Source organism: Portunus trituberculatus, chromosome 37 (genome assembly GCF_017591435.1).
Source record: "Portunus trituberculatus isolate SZX2019 chromosome 37, ASM1759143v1, whole genome shotgun sequence".
NCBI lineage: Eukaryota > Metazoa > Arthropoda > Malacostraca > Decapoda > Portunidae > Portunus > Portunus trituberculatus.
The window spans coordinates 24,051,075-24,073,192 of NC_059291.1; the positions used below are offsets into that span (position 1 = coordinate 24,051,075).

At 41.7% G+C, this 22,118-nt stretch overlaps 2 protein-coding genes across 5 annotated transcripts in view; both read right to left on the reverse strand.

Moving 5' to 3' along the window:
* Positions 1–1,310, reverse strand: part of LOC123514278 (conserved oligomeric Golgi complex subunit 1-like) — a 69,153-nt gene extending 67,843 nt beyond the window's left edge. For both annotated transcript variants that reach the window (XM_045272084.1, XM_045272085.1), the window contains exon 1: positions 1,153–1,310. The gene's annotated coding sequence lies outside the window, so the exon portion shown is untranslated. The remainder of the gene's footprint in view (positions 1–1,152) is intronic.
* A 5,069-nt stretch (positions 1,311–6,379) lies between these two features.
* The window catches only part of LOC123514279 (Usher syndrome type-1G protein-like), a 76,833-nt gene continuing 61,094 nt past the window's right edge, over positions 6,380–22,118 (reverse strand). For 2 of the 3 annotated variants that reach the window (XM_045272086.1, XM_045272088.1), the window contains 7 exons: positions 19,343–19,568; positions 18,675–18,834; positions 18,074–18,303; positions 9,962–10,085; positions 8,917–9,091; positions 8,639–8,777; positions 6,380–8,264 (listed from right to left, as the gene is read on the reverse strand). In XM_045272086.1, the coding sequence (XP_045128021.1) occupies positions 8,016–8,264; positions 8,639–8,777; positions 8,917–9,091; positions 9,962–10,085; positions 18,074–18,303; positions 18,675–18,834; positions 19,343–19,568 (1,303 nt within the window). In that variant the 3' untranslated portion in view covers positions 6,380–8,015. The remainder of the gene's footprint in view (positions 8,265–8,638; positions 8,778–8,916; positions 9,092–9,961; positions 10,086–18,073; positions 18,304–18,674; positions 18,835–19,342; positions 19,569–22,118) is intronic. The other variant, XM_045272087.1, reaches the window with a different exon arrangement.

Sequence of the window (22,118 nt, forward strand, 5' to 3'; positions counted from 1 at the left end):
CACTATAAGTCAATAAAAGGCTTGCGTTGGAAGGAAGCCTCAAAAACATAAAGTAAAATGAATATATTAACACATTTAGTCATTTTATGTACTACTGAGGACTGATTCTAGACATTAACCCTGACAAGGACTGGTGGTACACATAAACTGCATCTAAAACCCCTGATTCTCTACAGGTCCAAAAGTTTCTTTGATGGAAGGAAGGGATGTGGACTTACTATATAGAAAAACCAAAATAAAAATATTAAGGCTTTTTAAAGTCCACATTTCACTTATTTTTCATCTCCCACACTAAACTCCCTATTCCCCACAGGCCCCCAAGCTTGTCTGGAGAGGATGGTCGGGGGCTGGAGGGATGGGAGCGTTGACCTATTTATTATCTAGGTCAGTGGTCTTCAATCTTTTTTAATGTCGTCCACCCCTAGTGGTGATTATGTAGAAGCTGTCCACCCCATCCCGAAACTGTCCACCCAGGTTGAATAGCACTAGCGTGATTCATGACAACCATTGGTGAGACAGTCCCTCACGTGATTGTACTATCAGGGTCTTGTGAGTAGGCAAGGTGGCAACCTCAATGTTACAATAGGTAAATATGTATTTGTAGTATGTATTTTAAGAAATAAAGGAGAGAAAAAGAGAGAGAGTTTCTTGTATATTATACAGACATGTGCAGGTGAGGATCTAGTCCACCCCTCACTTAATCTTGTTCACTATAAGGTGGACTGTCCACCCAGGTTGAATAGCACTGATCTAGGGTAAAGGTCCAGTATAACTCTGCAGCCTTGTTTCCTATTTTCTTTCAGACCTTCATTGTATACTTTTATCTGGAAATGCCGAAAGAAGAATTGCCGCTATCCTACGGATAAGAAAGTAAAGCAATACCCTTTACTTAAGATTACTGACAGGCAACACTGTCCTGGATGGCCGCCTTTGTGCAAGGTAAGTTAAACAAGTAAACAAACAGGCACAGATGACTTGATAGAAATACCAACAAATTAGCAGATAGACAGAAAGGCAGAGATTATCAGATGGATAGAAAGATAGATATGTAAACAGACGGCCAGGCAGCGTGGCAATAACAGGCCACATCACAACATAGCCCTACGCTCTAACTCACTACCAATATTCTGTCAGCAAGAAGTTAAGTGTTACCTAAAGGCGTTCCAGTCAGTAGTGATCAACAAAGCCTTCAGCGTGCAACGAGACGCCTCTGGGTCATCCCTACAACATTGACACGCACACAGCCAGTTATCGCCTGGAGTGACAGCCGTCAGGCGTCCAGCTGGCACCGCGGCTCAATCTTGATCTTGATTCTACAGGTGTCCCAGGATTTCTCCTGAGGCAGGCCTTAGTATCGGCAGCTCCTGTATGGGATAAAAAGAAAAAAAAAAGGCGGCAAGAACCTAAACCAGACACCATCCTTAATACTACTGATCCCTGCATCTGGCACTCCACATTCTCTCCAGGAACTCCTTGACAGCTTCTATCATCCTTTCACTCGTGTCTCCACACAGTCCCAGCAGCAACACCATCCATTCCTTTCCAGTCTTCTCCACCCTGGCATCCCCCAGTTCCCTCAGCACCACTTGCATCATCTCATTTCTGTCTCTGACATACTTCACACACTCCAGCATCACATGCTCCACCGTCTCGTCCTCTCCCATGTCACACATCTGGCACACTTTGCTGCGGGACTCTGACCATCTGTAACTCCTTGCATTCACATTCATGCACTGTGCCCTAGCTCGGAAGAGGAGGTCAGCCCCCCAGGCTGCCATCATACCACTTTTCATACATTGGGGCCTCTTTCTCCCTATCAGAGTACTCTTTTGTTCCACCCACACTTCCCAACTTCTGTCTTCACTACGGGACAACACCATAATGCAAACACAAATGTTTTTTTTTTCACGATATTGAGTGTGATAGGTAGGAGGATAAGAGAAGTCAGCTTATAACAACACCAGAAGCTACATTTCGGGAGGAGGAAGATTGGCATAGCACTATAGATCCCATTTTCTTATCTGAATTACCTTATATTTGCCCATGAGCCATGCTTGGGTAAATCGATGGATAAAAAACTGAAAGGTCTCGCGAACTAATGCGCAAGGCTAACAAGATCAAGGGGCAACAAGACATACACCTAGATGAAAAAGACGAAGGCTTTATGGTCCAGTGGGTAGAGTAGTACCTATACGTGATACACTTTGGGTTTGGAACTCTGTAAGGTGAGGAATGTGAGGGGTGCGTAGATTCGAACTACCTGTCCTGTTGGAACTCATAAGAAGAAGAAGAAAAAAAAAAAAGATGGTCGTCTTCGCCCATCTCAACTCAGCCTCAACCTCGGCCCTTGGAGGAGAGATGAGATGAAAGGTTATGCCGTCAAAGATGTGAATCCGCTAAGCTCCGTCCCTTTTTCAGAAATCAACCCAAAACATTGCTTTGCTGCTGCAGGCCAATAATACGCACGACACTCACCCATCTCAACATTTTGCAGTTCTTCCGGCTTGCTTGGCCTATGGCTGCACTAGGAGTGACAATGGAGACATATCTATCAGTGGAAATGCTATTATACTATAGGCGGCGAGAGCGACACCCGGCAGGGACCGAAAATATGGGGAGCGGAGAGGGTCAGAATGATCAAGGTGCCCAGAATAGTATGGGTGGTGTGCTGTGGTGGTGTTGGTGTAGTATGCTGTGGTGGTATGGTGTTAATAGTATAGTACCTCAAGATTAAGTATATGTGTGTGTGTATTTACCTTGCTGTAGTTTTACAGGGCCTAGGCTCGTGTGGCCCCGTCTCCATATCTACACTTATCCATTTTTTCTTTAAAACTATGCACACTCGTTACTGACACCACTTCTTCACTCAGACTGTTCCACGTCTCAACACATCTTTGTGGGAAACTATATTTTTTAACATCTCTCAGACATCTTCCCTTTCTCACCTTTATACTATGCGATCTTGTGCTTCGAATGTCATATTCTTCTCTCGGGATCAGTTTCTCATTATCCACTTGGTCCATTCCGTTGATCAATTTATAAACTTATATCAGATCCTCTCTCTCCCTTCTCTGTTTCAGAGTTGGTAGATCCATAACCTTTAGTCTTTCCTCATATGTCATCCCTTCAAATTCTGGAACCATTCTTGTAGCCATTTTTTGCAGTCTCTCCAACTTATTTATGTGTTTCTTTTTATGAGGGGACCACACTACTCCTGCATATTCCAATTTAGGTCTTATTATAGTACTTATCAATTTCTTCATGATTTCTTTGTCCATGTAGTGAAATGCTACTCCAATATTTCTTAGCAAATTATATGTCTCTTTGAAAATTCTATCAATATGGCTTACCGGTTGATTGTTTTCTTCCATCGTCACTCCTAATTCCTTTTCCTTTTTTACTTTCTCCAGTTCTACTCCATCTCCCATCTTATAGATTTCCACGGGTCGTCTTTCACTCTTTCCCATTTCCATGACATGGCTTCTGTCCACATTGAATTCCATTTCCCACTTTTTACTCCATTCCCAGATCTTATTTAGGTCTTCTTGCAGTATTTCACAATCCTCTTTTTGCTTTATAACTCTGCACAGTTTCGTATCATCCGCAAACAGATTTATGTAGCTGTTCACTCCTTCTGGCATGTCGTTTATATATATGAAAAAAAACATTGGCGCCAATACGGATCCCTGTGGCACTCCGCTTTCTACTGCTCTCCACTTGGACTTCATATCTTTAACTACCGTCCTTATTTCTCTCCCCTTCAAATAATTTTCTATCCATCTCAATGTGCTTCCTTTTAAGCCACCCTTCTCCTCTAACTTCCATAGTTATCTTGCATGTGGCACTTTGTCAAACGTCTTTTTTAAATCCAAATAAATACAATCAACCCATCCCTCTCTCTCTTGTACTGTATCAACTATTCTAGAGTAGAAACTCAGTAAAGTAGTTACACACGACCGTCTTTTTCTGAAACCAAATTGGCTATTTGATATTAATTTGTTGTCTTCAAGGAACTCGATCCATTGTTTCTTTATTATTCTTTCACACATCTTGCATATTACACTAGTTAGTGATACCGGTCTGTAATTTAAAGGTTCTTCTTTCCTTCCGCTCTTATATATGGGAACCACCTCAGCTCTTTTCCATTCTACTGGTACTGTTCTATTTTCTATTGAGCATTTTATGATGTTGTATATAGGACTTGTGTGTGTGTGTGTGTGTGTGTGTGTGTGTGTGTGTGTGTGTGTGTGTGTGTGTGTGTTGTGTGTGCGCTCGCGCGCATGCATGCATATCAAGTTTTATAGCTAGTGTTTAACCCTTGAACTGCCCCTGTGTGTGTGTGTGTGTGTGTGTGTGTGTGTGTGGCGATCACAGACAAGTCATCAAGCATAAGTGGTGTTTAACCTTTACTGCCGCTTGGCACACTTTTCCGTAATAGCTAATCAGGGAGACATCTTTACTTGTTTTAAAGCCACAACCAATCTACAAACTGGCTAGAAATTTTCTTTCTCATCCATGACGTTCTTGCATATATTTATAAAGATTTCATACATTACACATGGTGGTGACAATTTCCTCGTTTCAAAGTTAAAGGGTGAAATCATTAGTTGTGGTGCGCGCGCCCGTATGTGTGTGTGTGTGTGTGTGTGTGTGTGTTTACCTAGTTGTATTTACCTAGTTGTAGTTTTACAGGGCTTTACGCTCGTGTGGCCCCGTCTCCATATCAACACTTATCCAATTTTTCTTTAAAACTATGCACACTCTTTGCTGACACCACTTCCTCATTCAAACTGTTCCAAGTCTCAACACATCTTTGCGGGAAACTATATTTTTTAACATCTCTCAGACATCTTCCATTCCTCAGTTTTTTTACTATGCGATCTTGTGCTTCTAATGTCATATTCTTCTCTCAGGATCAGTTTCTCATTATCTACTTGGTCCATTCCGTTAATCAATTTATAAACTTGTATCAGATCCCCTCTCTCCCTTCTCTGTTCCAGGGTTGGTAGATCCATAGCCTTTAGTCTCTCCTCATATGTCATCCCTTCAAATTCTGGAACCATTCTTGTTGCCATTTTTTGTAGTCTCTCCAACTTCCTTATGTGTTTCTTTTTATAGTGGGTCCACACAACCCCTGCATATTCCAATCTGGGTCTTAATATAGTACTTATCAATTCCTTCATCATTCCGTTGGCCATATAGTGAAATGCTATTCCAATATTCCTTAGCAAATTATATGTCTCTGAAAATTCTATCAATATGGCTTACCGGTTGATTGTTTTCTTCCATCATCACTCCCAAGTCCTTTTCCTTTTTTACTTTTTCTAGTTCTACTCCATCTCCCATCTTATAGATTCCTACTGGTCGTTTTTCACTCTTTCCTATTTCCATGACATGGCTTTTGTCCACATTGAATTCCATCTCCCATTTTTTACTCTATTTCCAGATCTTGTTTAAGTCTTTCTGCAGTATTTCACAATCCTCTTTTTGCTTTATAACTCTGCGCAGTTTCGCATCGTCCGCAAACAGATTCATGTAGCTGTTCACTCCTGGCATGTCGTTGATATATATGAGAAAAAGTATTAGCGCCAATACGGACCCCTGGGGCACTCCACTTTCTACTGCTCTCCACTTGGACTTCATATCTTTAACTACCGTCCTTATTTCTCTCTCCCTCAAATAATTTTCCATCCATCTCAATGTGCTTCCTTTTAAGCCACCCTTCTCCTCTAATTTCCACAGTAATCTTTCATGTGGCACTTTATCAAACACCTTTTTTAAATCCAAATAAATACAGTCAATCCATCCTTCTCTCTCTTGTCCTCTATCAACTATTCTAGAGTAGAAACTCAGTAAATTTGTTATACACGACCGACCTTTTCTAAAACCAAATTGGCTATTTGATAATAATTTGTTGTCTGTGTGTGTGTGTGTGTGTGTGTGTGTGTGTGTGTGTGTTTTATAATGTCTGGGCTGCCCCGTGAGATCACCGACTTTACCTTGAGTTTTGGGTGTGACTAGATGATTTTATTTACATTAGGAAGGGTCCATGGAGGTCAGAAGATTAATGCCCAGAGTTTTCATTATTTCAAGCCCCTACATGAGTTTCTGAAGCTGTTTAAAATCACCAAATAGTAAGCAGAATGAATATAACGCGTCATGGTACTCAAGGGGTTAAGAGTGGATGGGGAGACAGTAATTACGAGTGAATGAGTAAAAAGTAACGTGATAGAAATGTACGGGGAGGAAGTAACGCAAAATGGTAGATGGGCTGGGAGTTGAGGTATGGTATGAAAGTATGTACGTATACAGTACATACGTACAGTATGTAGGCTGCGTATTAAGTACATACTACCATGGTTGAATGAAGGTTAACCAATCTTGTCAATAATTCTTTATTTTCAATTCCTAATTAAGACAAGAAATGTGATGCAGAGGTCACACAATAAAATAATGGAAGGATAGAAAGAAATGGACTATTTATATATTACAATGATAAGGAACAGTGTAGAAAATAATGGCACAAACTGTTCCTTAAGAGGTGGCTGACAATGTCTCACATCGGCAGCTAATTAAGGCTGAAGCAGGGAGACTCAGAGGAAATCTGTACCTTTCGAAAATCAAATCATGGCCACATAATTCCTTACTCTTTTCTCCACAACAGTGGGCACCTCAGGTTGTAGCGTGCCAGTCAATCAATCAAAGAACATCATGGTAATACTACCATACTGCATCAAATTACACCCAATTGATTTAGAAAATAATAACATGATTACAAAATGTTCGTTACTGCATGAGGAGGATGTCATATACCAGTCTTTACTTTTACACAGGAGGAAAACTTGGCTGCACACTCATAACTGATTTACAAATATACAGCCATTGCATTTTCTGCCCATTGTAAAATATCACCACCAGCTAACTCAAATATACACATTATGAGCAAACTCTGGAGCTCTGCACATCTAACATTCAGAATCAGCAGATAAAAAGGCTGAGGCACGGAGACTCCGAGGAAATCTGTACCTTTCAAAAGTCAAATCATGGCCACATAATTCCTTACTCTTTACTTTGGTCATATACATTCCTGAAAGCTATACTGGAGGTGTGGAGAGGCATGGGAACTCTTGGTTCCCTGGGGACAGCTAGGTTTCTTTCGACACATCAGCCAAACACAACACAGAATGGTCCAAGTTTGAGACTTCTTACCATGGCAAGAGAATGGCAGGGTTATTTTTAACATAAAATTCTGTTTAGTCTTTTGAGGCTGCTGGCTACCTTCAAAATATACACTACATTTTCACATTATTTATACTACACTGTAAACGCTATAATTACGTAACAGAATTCTACATGAATGTCTTAAAGGATAAGGAATGCACCGGGTCAGCAAGGAAACATCAGTTATAATACAGAGAACTTTTAAAACTTACACACACACACACACACACACACAGAGAGAGAGAGAGAGAGAGAGAGAGAGAGAGAGAGAGAGAGAGAGAAATTTTTTTTTTACATACTGTGATGTTTTAATGACATGCACAAATTAGGTTATTTTCTCTTCATTTTAAGAACAAAATTACTTTTCTATTATGCTTATCAATGCACTCTATAGATTTTTAGTCATTTATAAAACTAATGATACAGTCTTGATTAAAGTAGCATTTTTTTTTTTTTATTATTATTCTATACAAGGAAAGTGTAAAATATACTGTGTAATTCCTGTGTCACTATATACACTCATCTTTACTTCACTAACCAAGTTCACACACACACACACACACACACACACACACACATGATACTCTTCACATTACAGTTACAAATTGTAGACACAACACCCAAACACATAAATGTACAAAGATAGTCAAGAGTTACTGGCAGGAACAGGTCAGTAGGTCGGTGCACAACATGGACTAGAATGGTTGTATGGTCATGCCAGCGAGAAGGAGCTGGGGGTGGGGGTCGGCAGGAAATGTGACACCAACAACGTACTGGTAACACACAGCACTCCCTCAGAGCTGGCTGTCCTCAACCTCTCCGGGATTCTCTATGGCAGACTTGCGCTCATTAATAGCCTTAAGGAGCTTCCTGCGCGGCCCCAGCGGCAGTTTGAGGTTAAGTAGATCCTCCTCGGTAAGCAGCATGAGGGCGTCCAGGTCGATGTGCTCCCGCGCAAAGGTGGGGATGAAATCTACCAATCCAGCCGCAGCCAAGAAGAGGTACACTGGGGTTGCCTCGCTCTCGTCGTCTGAAGGCAGGTCCTGCACACAAAGGATTGATTTTGAGAGAAACAATACTCTCTTGATGGTTGTTACGCTTTTTTTGGCATCTAAGGTGAAGAAATTTCCTTTTCTTATCTCATTGAATTTAACTAGAATTCAGATAAATTTTGCAGTGTTCTTGTAAGCGCCAAAAGCGGGAGCGAGCATGACAAATGTAAATGTAATACGTAAATACTCATACCTACGCTACTCACATATTTTATTATTAAGAAGTCTTAATAATTCAGGTATAGTTTTAATAAAAAAATTTAATTTATAAAAGTCAAATAAAAGAAATAGTAAAATAAATGAATAGATAAATAGATAAATAAGTGGACGGATAAAGAATACATCAGCTGGCATAAAGAAGTTACCTCCTCTTCCCAGGGTTCGGATGAGTCGTTGCCGTGAGCCAGGGAGCTACCGGAGCCCTGCAGCGGGGAGAGTCTGGGCGAGGTGTCGTCGCTGCCACTCGGGGCTAAACTGCTCAGCGTGGCCGTAATGGAGTTGGTCCTGGGGATATGATCAGTGGTGTCATTGGGGCATTATATTTCATTACATACTTACCTAGTTGTTAATCTGTTACGGAAATATGCAATAATAAAGGAAGATGACTAGAAATTAGATAAATAAAACATTGGCACCCACTAACCTGAAGGCAACGGAACCAAAGCCGGGTCTGGCAAACAGTGAGCCACGGTTCTTCAAGGTGGGATTATCTTGATCGCCGTAGAAGAAGTCTGGCTGACTGAGGGTGCGCTGCAGGGGCTGCCCGCCGTCTTCTCCGTCCTGCTCAAAAACGTCCGTTAGCTTCCCTCTCTTGCCGTCTGAGTAGGAGGAAGGTATCTGTTAGTGCATGTATCATGAAGAGTGTGTTCTATCGAAGTATTTTAAGATCTAAGTCATCCAAGCCCACGAGAATGAAATATGTAGGCGCTATCCGGTCTATGTAGGGAAATATAAAAAAATTATATATATATATATATATATATATATATATATATATATATATATATATATATATATATATATATATATATATATTGCTGAATCTTACCTAGACTAGATTACATTTAAATTTAACCAGATTAATATGGTTAAATTTGAAGCTACACTACATTTTATCATTTATCTTGAGAACAAAATAGTAAAATGTGTGAACTCATACAATCAAAATGTTTTAACGTACTTACCTATTTAACATGATGGCTACTGACAAACACAAAAAAGTACACGGAAAGAACAAACTGCAACTAATCTTTTTTTTTTTAAGCCTTAATAATTTTTTTTCTTATCAGTGTGTGTGTGTGTGTGTGTGTGTGTGTGTGTGTGTGTGTGTGTGTGTGTGTGTGTGTGTGTGTGTGTGTGTGTGTGTGTGTGTGTGCGCGCGCGCGCGCGCGGGGTGCCTTGTTTAGGTAATTGTATAAGACTGTCGACCAGAATGTAAATGGACAGATGAATACATAGATACATAGATAGATAGATAAATAGATAGATAGATAAGCAAAATCCTGTGATGCATCAGGCTAACTTTAAACATGATGTGCAATAAAATAAATTAAGATGAAGACAAGATCACAGCAGACAGGAGGTGCATACAAGTGCTCAACAAGTTACCTGAAGAGGCAGTGTGTGACAGAGAAGAGGAAGCGGTCATGCTACAGTCAACACAAGGACAAAACACAGACGCCACATACATGTTGAGGACTCACTGTTGGTGCTGCTCAGACTTCCGTTGGGCACAAAAATGATCTCAGAGTCGCGGCGCAGACCCTTCAAGTTTCTCACTGACTTCTTGCCGTCAGACTCTATGGTGCCAACCTGCGTGACGGAAACACAGACGTTGTAATCCTTGCCATTGTTGTCAGTGATTAAGCTCCTTATATCACTAATTAATGTTATTGTTCTCCTTACTCTTCTCCTACTTCTTCACATATGTCTCTTAAAGGAACTCGTCATTTTCTTCCTTTCCTTTTTCTCCTTCAACTCCAACTCCAACTCCAATTCATTAAACCACTCTTCCTCTATGTTCCTTCTCTCCTATGCCTCTTCCATTGCAATCATATATAAACGGCTCCCAACTTGATGAAGCAGCCTTCTTACCCTTATTTTTGGCTTAAGCGATATGTCAGCTCAGGGATTTTGATAGGTATACATATTATTGGCCAGAAGTCGTGACGTGTCATTTATGCCACACCTTTCGTGGTGATGTTTTAGTATGCGGTCTCCATGTCATGAAGTTCGGTATGCCATCTGCGCTTTAAACTGTGATCTACAAGAAAAAAATGTACTTTTTCTCTCTTTTAATATAAAGAGACAAGGAAAATACTAGTCTTTGTTTCAAGAGAATGCCTGGTCAGAGTCTGAAACATAAGTGGAATGTCTGTTGGAGCTTCGGTATACCGACTCAACAAAGTATTATACGTGTGGCACCAACATACTTCACTCCAGTATAGACACAATGTCTCGATGGGCGATCTGCATTTCATTACGTGATTTTACCTGTTTATTGGCATTTGAATATTTTCTACCGCTATTTTCATGCCAACTGCTCTTCTGACTTTGCTAACTGCATGCTTCCCCCTCCTCCCACGGCCTTGCTGCACAAGACTTCCTTCTTTCTCTCACCGCTATTCTGTTCACCTTTCTAATGCAAGAGTTAACCAGTACTCTCAATCATTCATACCTTTCTCTGGGTAAACTCTGGAACTCGCTACCTTCTTCTGTATTTCCATCTTCCTATGACTTTACCTCATTAGAGAGGAACGTTTCAAGACATTTATCCCTTTCTTTTGGCTAATTCTCTCGGACCTGCACTGGGATAAGCATTCTAAAGACGGGTTCACACGTGCCAATTTGCGACTATTATTTTACGTACGTAGAGTTTCCGACTCATCCCTTCTGGTCGGAAAGTGCCAGACGTAGCGCCTGGAAAGTATCGACTACGAGTATATGGCGGGAAGCAAGGATTCTATATTAATCTTGTATATTCCTTGGCGGGAAGTGAATGTAAACAAACAGCTACTCGTCAAGATGTCTTCCTCCAGTGACGATGCTGAAGCGATGTTTGCTCTTCTTTTGGCGTACCGGAAGAGTCAACAGAAAAAAAAAAAAAAAAAGCCTGTGGATACGTCCCTGGTTAAGTAGAAAGAAAGAAAGGAGTATCTACCACACTCTGAATTAGCCTACATTTCTCATAAGAAAACTGTTAATCTTAAGAAAACTATGCACAATTGCGATCAAATTAAATCCTGAGAAGTCTTCAATCCTCACCTCCAACAACACCCTGCACTGAGGGAAACACTTCTTGGAGAGTGGCAGCTATTTCATCGAACTACGATTTGCGCAAGCTATTTTTTACTATATAATTAATTTCTGGGGTCCCAGATGTGTTCTTTTCCCCTCACCAACTCTAACATCATCTTCTCTATCTCTGGAGACAACATTTTTAAAAACTTACTCCGTGACGTCACAACGTAAATAAAGTCGCAAATCGACTAGCAAGACAAACATGTTGCTCTTGATCTGCGAATGCTTTCTGCAGTCGCTAAGTACCGATTGCGATTCGGAAACTTTATGTACGTAAAAAAGTAGCAAATTGGCACGTGTGAACCCACCCTCCTCGGGCCTTTTTTTACTCTTTCTGTTGCCCTTGGCCAGCTTTCCCTTCTTACATAAAAAAATGTTAGCTAAAGGGTTTTGCAACGAGGTCACGGACGAGGTGAAGGGAATTTGTATTTAACAGTAGTTTGCAAGCTATTTCTATGCCAAATCTCAGAATGACTTATCTACTTTTATTCAAAATTCCATTATTCAAATATTCCATTTATTCTAAATATCTCAAATGATTCAATACATGAATCATCGTAAAGGTACTGAAGCAATCTATGAATGAATTTCTGTTTCTGTCCAGTTACACACGAACATGCATCGTTATCGTGGAAACTCATATCGTTATCAAGGAAACTCATATCGTTATCGTGGAAACTCGCACCGTTACCGTGGAATCGCATCGTTATCATGGAAACTCGTATTGTTATCGCGGAATCGTATCGTTGTCGTGGAAACTGGTATGGTTATCGTGGAAACTTGCTATCGTGGAATCGCATCGTTATCATGGAAACTCGTATCGTTATCGCGGGATCGCATCGTTATCCTGGAAACTCGCATCGTTATTGAGGAAACTCGTATCGTTACCATGGAAACTTGTGTCATTATCATGGAAACTTGTGTCTTTATCGTGGAAACTTGTGTCATTATCATGGAAACTTGTGTCTTTATCGTGGAATGCATCGTTACCGTGGAAACTTATATCGTTATCGTGGAATCCCATCGTTATCATGGAAACTCGTATTGTTATCGTGGAATCGCATCGTAACCGTGGAAATTCATATCGTTATCGTGGAACCGTATCGTTATCTTCGTCACGCGCTTCGTAATCGTTATTTATTTATTTATCATAACATCAAATTCAATCAAGATGCAACATTTCGGCGGTGAGAAAGAGGCTGAAGATAATCAGTCAGAGGAGGGGAGTTGACGAGACGAAAAGCTTTTGATCCCTATCTAATAAAACTGCGTGAGTGGAAGACACCTGTACTATGGTAGGAGCAAATTAAATCAATAGTGGAGAGAAAAGTGAAGGACACACGCTTGGCAGCAAGGCTGGATCTTAACGGTGCTGAGTGCTGACACAGAACACAGGAAAAGTATAATGAAGCTTCATTAACAACCAAATGAAACAATGACCAAAACATATAAAACAATGACCAAACCCGTGAAACACTACATTACCCTCCTCTAAGTTACATAAAACATGTGAACACTACATCCAATAACAAGACAGCCTACCAAATTTACAATTGTAATCTATCAGGAGCTTTCTGTATACGACACGATCTCCGTAACATTGGCTGTTCTGCTACTTCTGGTACAGTTTGGAATTCATTCTGCGAACGTATTTCCTGCTCAGCTACTGAACTCACATTTTTCTTTAATTGGTCATCATATGTTTTCTGTTCAACATGTACATTGCCATTGTGAGGTTTAGTAGGTGTCGATGGTTGTGTTTCTATCTCTACTGAATCGGCATCAAACCATGAAGAAACCTCTGAAGTTACTGGTCCGTGACGAAACTTAGTGTGATCTAGATGTCTACGAACAGTTTTGCCATCTACTAACAGTACCTCAAACATGTCTTCACCAATCTTATTCAGTACATATCCTGTCAACCATTTTGGTCCCTTTGAAAAATCAAGGACATACACAGCATCGTTTACAGTGACTTCCCCATGTAGCCTACACCAGTTTGATCATAATGTTCTTTTTGCTTCTCCTGCTTTGTTTCTACCCTTTCTCTTACACTAGGACGGACCAGAGAGAAAACTGTCTTAATTTCTCTGTTCATGAGTAACTCTGCAGGTGTTTTTCCTGTCACAGAATGAGGACTGGTACGGTAACTTAGTAGGACGCGACTGCAGGGTACCGCCCGACACATATTTCAAACCTTTTTTCACGATCTTAACAGCCCTCTCTGCTTGATCATTTGAGACAGGTTTAAAAGGAGCAGACCTGACATGACGTATGCCATTATTTTTCATGAATGTTTGAAATTCGTAACTTGTAAAACTGACTCCATTGTCTGTTACTACACAATCTGGAAGCCCATGTCTAGCAAATATGGCCCGCAAGGTCTCTATGGTGTTATGTGATGTGATTGAGTTTATTACTTTGCACTCAATTCATTTTGAATAAGCATCTATCACTACCAAAAACATCTTTCCCTGAAATGGACCTGCGAAATCTAAATGAACTCTCGACCACGGTCTCTCAGGCCAAGACCACTGATAAAGCAGAGACTTCGAAGGCTTGTTACTCATTTCCTGACAAGTAATACACTTACGAGCATATTCCTCTAGAGTCTAGATCCTGATCTATGTTAGGCCACCACATATAGCACCTTGCAATTGACTTCATAGCCTTTATTCCCGGGTGGGAGTCATGGAGCAGAGGGAGCAGTTTAGGTCGTACCTTGGGGGAATTATTACCCTCGCCCCGCAAAGCAAACAATCACCATGCAGTGAGAGCTCATCCTTCCTATTCAAGTAAGGTTTCAGGAGTTTTGACAGTTCCTCGGGGAAGTTTTTCCAATTGCCAGTCAGGATACATCGTTTTACGTGAGACAGCACTGGATCAGAAGCAGATCGCAAACCTATTTGCTGAGCTGTTACTGGAGACGATTCATCATCAAAAAGCTCCATAAACAATAAAACCTCGGGGGTTGGGGGTTACTAGGGTTGAGTGTGGTAGTGGGAGGCGACTGAGGGCATCAACACCAACATTGACGCTGCCTGGTTTATATTCTATGGTGTAATTATACCCTGATAACAATAATGCCCAGCGTTGAATACGTCCGGACGCATTTGGACTTATGCCTTTGTTTTCACCAACTAGAGTCAGCAAAGGTTTGTGATAAGTTTCAAACTCAAAACTGCTACCTTACAAATACTGGTGCATTTTCTTAACTACAAAGACACAAGCTAATGCTTTTTTCTTAACCATTGAGTAGTTACACTCAGGTTTTGACAATGTGCGGGATGCGAATGCCACTGGCTGGAGTATCCCATTCTCGTACTGTTGTAAAACACAACCAAAGCCATAGGAGGATGAATCACAGCTGAGAACGTGTTGCTTTGATGGGTCGTAATGAATCAACACGGGTGAAGAGGTTAAGAGCCTTTTTACCTCATTAAAAGCCTCTTGCTGCTCACTGTCCCACTTCCACGAGCAACCTTTTCTTAGCAGAACGTGTAATGGCTCCAAGACCGTACTCAAGTTAGGCAGAAAATTACAATAGTAATTCAACATTCCAAGAAACGCCCTCAGCTCTGAAGCGTTCGTGGGTGTCGGAGCTTCACTAACAGCTTTGGTTAAAGAATTGGTTGGCATGATGCCTTGAGCGGTGACTTTACGACCAAGGAACTCAACCGCAGGTTTCATGAAATGACACTTGCTACGCTTCACTTTTAAACCTACAGAGTCTAGACGCTTCATAACTTCCTCAAGGTTTTCCAAGTGTTCCCTGTCAGATTTTCCCGTTATAAACACATCGTCTTGAAACACTACTGTGTGAGGAATTGATTTTAACAGAGTTTCCATGTACCTTTGGAAAACGGGGGCCGCCGAACGGACACCAAACTGGCATTTGTTATACACAAAAAAACCCTTGTGCGTGTTGATACATGTATATTTCTTAGAATTCTCATCCAACTTCATTTGTGCATAAGCTGATGTAAGGTCTAGTTTAGTGAAAGAAGAACCGCCACCGAGGGAAACTAACAAATCATCAGCCTTAGGCAAAGGGTAACGATCCAGTTTAGAGTACTTGTTGATGGTGGTTTTATAATCTCCACAAATACGCACACTGCCATCGGACTTCACCACTGGTACAATAGGGCATGCCCAGTCACTGAATTCCACCGGAGTTATGATTTTCTCATTGACTAACTTTTCAAGTTCACTTTCGATTTTCTCGCTCATCATGTATGGAACAGAGCGTACTTTATGGAAGATGGGAGAATATCTTCATCAACATGCAGTTTCATTTGACACCCGCGGAAAACACCAATGCCTACCTCAAAAACTGACTTGTACTTTTCCATAGTACTTGCGTACTTAAGGGTGTCTGTCCCCCCACAGTTTCTGATGTTGTTCAAGTCTAGGCCGGTGAGTGGAAGCCAATCACGGCCTAGTAATGCAGGGCCGCTGCCTTTCACCACCCACAAGGGTAACACCTCTGACACTTCCTTGCAACGCACCCCGACATCAACATTTCCAACTACAAGCACTACTTGATCGGTATAAGTCCTTAAGTGCTTTCTAACAGTTTTCAAACATGATATTTTCCTTTGGTGTTTGCTCCACAGTTTTCTGAATGTTTCTTCACTCATTATAGTCTTGCAAGCTCCAGTGTCTAGTTCCATTTTTACTGGTATGCCATCAATTTGCACGTCTATCATGATAGGAGGATCGACAGGCTGGTTAGGATTCACACGATACAGGGAATACAACTCCATATCACTAGCTTCGTCAACAGTTTCAGTCACATCACTGGATTCACCTACGCCTCGAGTACCTTCACAAGCAAGACGTTCCCTGGGTCCAGAATGCAATACCTTAACACTTACAGGTTTCCCAGTCCTACACATTCTTTGCAAATGACCCACTTTGCCACACTTGTTGCACATGTAATTGCGGAAATGACACAGGGATGGCTTGTGCTTTCCCCCCACAACGCCAGCACTGTCCTGCGTCTTTCACTTGTGGCGAATCCTGTTCGTTAAGTGAATCCAGTTCGTTGCTCCTGAAGGGTCCCGTAGGTTCCAGTCTGAGATGTGACTGGAATTTGTGCAGCCTCTTGCCAGAACTTGCTTGGGATAAGATTTCCTTCAAGTTGTCTTCTGTGGTAACACATGCTTGGGCTATTTTGATGGCTCATTCAAGCGTTAGAGTGTCACCTTCTGCCAATAGCTTCTTCAGTATGGTGTTGTCATGGATTCCCATTACGAAGAAATCCCTTAACATCATGTCCAGTGACGCTCCAAAATGACACAGTTCAGCTAGATGACGAAGATTGGCCACATAACTTGAAATGATTTGTTCTTCTGGAGATAATGACCCCAGCTTTCGGCTTGTAGTGTTCCTTGAGGAGAGCTGTCAGTTCTTCATATGACTTGCTTGTGGGCTTGGCCGGTGCCAGCAGATCCTTCATGAGTGTGGCCTGACTCCCACATACAGTCAGGAGTACAGCACGACGACGCTCGGCTTCGTCGGGACCATCCAGCTTGTTTGCAATGAAGTATTGGTCCAAGCAATCCACAAAATCACTCCAGTCTTCCCCCTCCCGGAAGTCCTGCAGAAGGCCAAGGTGAGCCATCGTTGCGTTGGTCCGAGATTTCCTCGTCGCCACTTGTATTATGGTAAGAGCAAAACCAATAGTGGGGAGAAAAGTGAAGGAGACACGCTTGGCAGCAAGGATGGAGCTTTAATGATCTTAACGGTGCTGACACAGAACACAGGAAAAGTATAATGAAGCTTCATTAACAACCAAATGAAACAATGACCAAAACATATAAAACAATGACCAAAACCGTGAAACACTACACCCCCTAAAGCATGTGAAGAGTACTCCATACAAGGGCGGATAAAGCCCTTGTAAAAAGTTAGCTGTTGAAGGGGCGAGAAAAACTGGCGGAGACGCCTCAGAACGTCTAACTTCATAGAGGCTTTTTTTTTTTTAGCAAAAGAGGAGATGTAAAGTTTCCAGTTGAGATTATAAGTAAAGGACAGACCGAAGATATTCAGTGTAGAAGAGGGAGACAGTTGACTGTCATTGAAGAGGAGGGGATAGTTGTCTGGAAGGTTGTGTCGAGTTGATAGATGGAGGAATTGAGTTTTTGAGGCATTGAACACTACAAGTTTTCTCTGCCCCAGTCAGAAATCTTAGCGAGATTAGAGGTCTGTAGCGTCCCTGCTTGAATTGTATATAGGTAGCGAGACTGCTTCATCAAGTATATATGCAGTGAGACGACGGTGTACAGTACGTAAGTCGTAAGAGCAAGTGTAGAAGCCACCATCTACAGTATTTACATTTATGCCTCTCTCCTTGAATTTAGACAGTAACCATAATGCACATTTAAACCCTATCACCACCGTTTACTCCTTTGGTGGTAATAATATAATGGTAAGTGCGGGAGAGATAATACACACACACACACACACACACACACACACACACACACACACAGTACCTTGAAGTCATTCGGTCCTCTGTTCTCATCCATCATCTTCTTTCTGATAATCCTCTTCTGCATGCCGCCCATCGTCTTCTTGGAGTGGTCCTTAGTGGTGGTGAGGTCAGAAAACTTAGGACTCTGGTAGGTGTTGTCATACAGGTTGCGAGAGTCCTTCCTGGGGCCGCCGATGAAGGCCAGAGAGCCGCGGGATATGGTGTTCATGATGGTCTTCTTCACCCCTCCGCCTAGAATGGTGGTGGGAGAGATGGTGAGGAAGGAGGGTAGATAGATAATACAAGGTCACGAGGCCACGAGTACCTGACTGGGTTATCTAAAATGTTATTCACTCGATCCATTTATAGCTTATTCTTCGATTAATCTATCCATCTTTTTAGCTATCTATCTTTATCTATCTATCTCTCGAGAGAGAGGCTTGCAAATTCACGATCATTTACTACACGTATTTGCCTTCAGTAGTAAGCAATTTTCAAGAGCCTCGGCATATACTTCAAATTACGTAATAAAAAAAAAATCAAACGGTATCATACATGTTGGACCTAAGATTCAATTTAACAGCAGACAGTACAGAGTGATAAGACACCAACTGACAACTCACTGTGAGGTTTTTCCTCATTTCTCTCAATCTTCTCTCGTTCTTTCTGCAACTTAATATTTTCCTCCTCTCGTTTCTTGTCAGCTTTCTTTTGAATTTTATCGAAATCCTTCCGTCTCTTCTCTGCATCCTTCTGTGCCTTCTCCTGGATCTTTTTGACTTGCTGTTACCAAGAAGAATTACAGTGGTGTAAGTACAATGCTACGAGTATTACAGTGAAAGTTAGCATGCAGACTGCCCCTTAACACTACAAACGTGCCAGACACACAGTGGAGGAAAATATAGTAAGGCACATCATACATAACAAAATTAATAAAGTAAAGAAAATCAGAGTGGATTTACAAAAAAAGGTTACAATAGGAAACAATTTAATGGTTTTAAAATACTGTGTAGATAGAATATATTCCATGGGTTAAAACAAATATATGTCCTGATGCGTTTACAATAATTTGAACAGTTTAACAAAGAATAGCTAAATATCCACATATTCCTTGCAGAGCATGTAGTGGCACACTCTGCCAGACACACAGATAGTAAAGTGACTGAGTGCCCAACATGAATAAGGTAGTAAGGTCTAAAGAGTACACCAAGAGGCAGAGTACACGTAACAGTGTGTGTGTGTGTGTGTGTGTGTGTGTGTGTGTGTGTGTGCGCGCGCACTAGGCACGCACCTTGGGATCAGACACTGTTTGCTTGGCGTACACAGAGTCCAGGTAACGCAGGATTTCATCTTTGTTGTTCATGGCGGCCATGTCCTTGGCGGTGTGCAGTTCGTTGTCTAGCGCCCACACGTTCACGCCGAAGTTGACGAGGAAGGAGACACAGGACATGTGGCCCCGCGCGGCGGCACAATGCAGGGCCGTGTTGCCGTAGTGGTCGCATTTATCCGGGTCACCACTATACGGGGCAACGAAGAGAACACATATTACTCTTCAAATCATAATGAGAAATAGAACATCAATAACTCCGTCCACCTGTTCTATGTATGAAGTACACTTCAATTTTAGACATAAAGAAGACATAAGAGTTTCTTACATATAATAATTTTCGGTTTACTTTCAACACTCATAAGGTCATGTTTTAATGAAAAACATTGCACGATATAGTTGAACTCATTTAATTCATATCAGTTATTTTTTATTTATTTATTTTATTTTTTTTTACGTAGGGAAGAGGGCCAGCCAAGGGCAAAAAAAAGAAAGTTAGAAAAAAGCCCACTTGAGCGCTGGCTCTCCAAAGAGTACAAAAAGTGCCAAAACCGTCAGCCAGAATTAGGGGAGCAAATGCCTCGATACCTCCCTCTTAAAAGAAGACAAGTTGTAGGAATTCGGAAATACAGATGCAGGGAGGGAGTTCCAGAGTTTACCAGTGAAAGGGATGAATGATTGAGCGTACTGGTTAACTCTTGCATTAGAGAGTTGGACAGAATAGGGATGAGAGTAAGAAGAAAGCCTTGTGCAGCGTGGCCGCAGGAGGAGGGGAGGTATGCAGTTAGCAAGATCAGTAGAACAGTTACCATGAAAATAGCGATAAAATATAGAAAGGGATGCAACATTTCGGCGGTGAGAAAGAGACTGAAGACAGTTAGTCGGAGGAGCGGAGTTGATGAGACGAAGAGCTTTCGATTCCACCCTATCAAGCAAAGCTGTGTGACTGGAAGCCCCCCAAACATGCGAAGAGTACTCTATACAGGGACGGATAAGGCCCTTATACAGAGTAAGCAGTTGGAGGCGCCTCAGAACACCTAATTTCATAGAAGCTGTTTTAGCAAGAGATGAGATGTGAAGTTTCCAGTTAAGATTATGAGCAAAGGACAGACCGAGGATATTCATTGTGGAAGAGGGAGACAGTTGATTGTTATTGAAGAAGAGGGAATAGTTGTCTGGAAGGTTGTGTCGAGTTGATAGATGGAGGAATTGAGTTTTTGAGGCATTGAAAACTACTAGATTTTCTCTGCCCCAATCGGAAATTTTAGAAAGATCGAAGTCAGGCGTTCCGTGGCGTCCCCGCGTGATCTGTTAATTTCCTGAAGGGTTGGACGTCTCTGAAAGAATGTGGAAAGATGTAGGGTGGTATCATCAGCGTAGGAGTGGATAGGGCAAGAAGTTTGGTTAAGAAGGTCATTAATGAATAATAGAAAGAGAGTGGGTGACAGGACAGAACCCTGAGGAACACCACTATTAATAGGTTTAGGAGAAGAACAGTAGCCGTCTACCACAGCAGCAATAGAGCGGTCGGAAAGGAAACATGAGATAAAGTTGCAGAGAGAAGGATAGAAGCCGTAAGAGGGCAGTTTTGAAATCAAAGCTTTATGCCAGACTCTATCAAAAGCTTTTGATATGTCTAACGCAACAGCAAAAGTTTCACCGAAATCTCTAAAAGAGGATGACCAAGACTCAGTAAGGAAAGCCAGAAGATCACCAGTAGAGCGACCTTGACGGAAGCCATACTGGCGATCAGACAGAAGATTGTGAAGTGACAGATGTTTGAGAATCTTCCTATTCAGGATAGATTCAAAAACTTTAGACAAGCAAGAGATTAAAGCTATAGGACGGTAGTTTGAGGGGTTAGAACGGTCACCCTTTTTAGGAACAGGCTGAATGTAGGCGAACTTCCAGCAGGAAGGAAAGGTAGAAGTCGATAGACAAAGTTGGAAGAGTTTGGCCAGGCAAGGTGCAAGCACAGAAGCACAGTTTTTGAGAACAATAGGAGGGACCCCATCAGGTCCATGAGCCTTCCGAGGGTTTAGGCCAGCAAGGGCATGGAAAACATCATTACGAAGAGTTTTGATTGTAGACATGAAATAGTCAGAGGGAGGAGGAGAGGGAGGGACAAGCCCAGAATCGTCCAAGGTGGAGTTGTGAGCAAAGGTTTGAGAAAAGAGTTCAGCTTTAGAGACAGAAGAGATGGCAGTGGTGCCATCAGGATGAAATAAAGGAGGAAAGATGAAGAAGTGAAGTTATTTGAGATTAATTGATTTATCATAAAAAAACCTGCTTAATTAATACAATGTGGTCGCAGTGCAGCATTGCCACAGCCTCATGGCCCTACACATACTGCTACCATTAACATCGGCCTTTGCCCCATCCTCCATTAGTCCAGACAGGTGGCAACCACTCCATAGCGCCTGATGCATCAAAACGTTCTCCCAAGAAACAGGAAACATACGAGTACATAACTCCAATGTTGTTCCTAGCACGATGGGTTGAGAAATGCCTGTCAGATGTACTGTGTCAGCCGCACACTCATTCACCTTGCCTTACCACATCCATCACCAAGTGTCTGTTAGTTGTGATGTGAGGTGGTGCCATTTACCCATGCTCTCCATGTCTCATCACCTCCACCTAGCGGTTATAGATCCACATTCAGATATCCTTAGCTACCACCACGACTATTTTAAAAGGCCACAGATATGATTAGCTGGGTTCTCAAGAGTGTTTCTCCAGC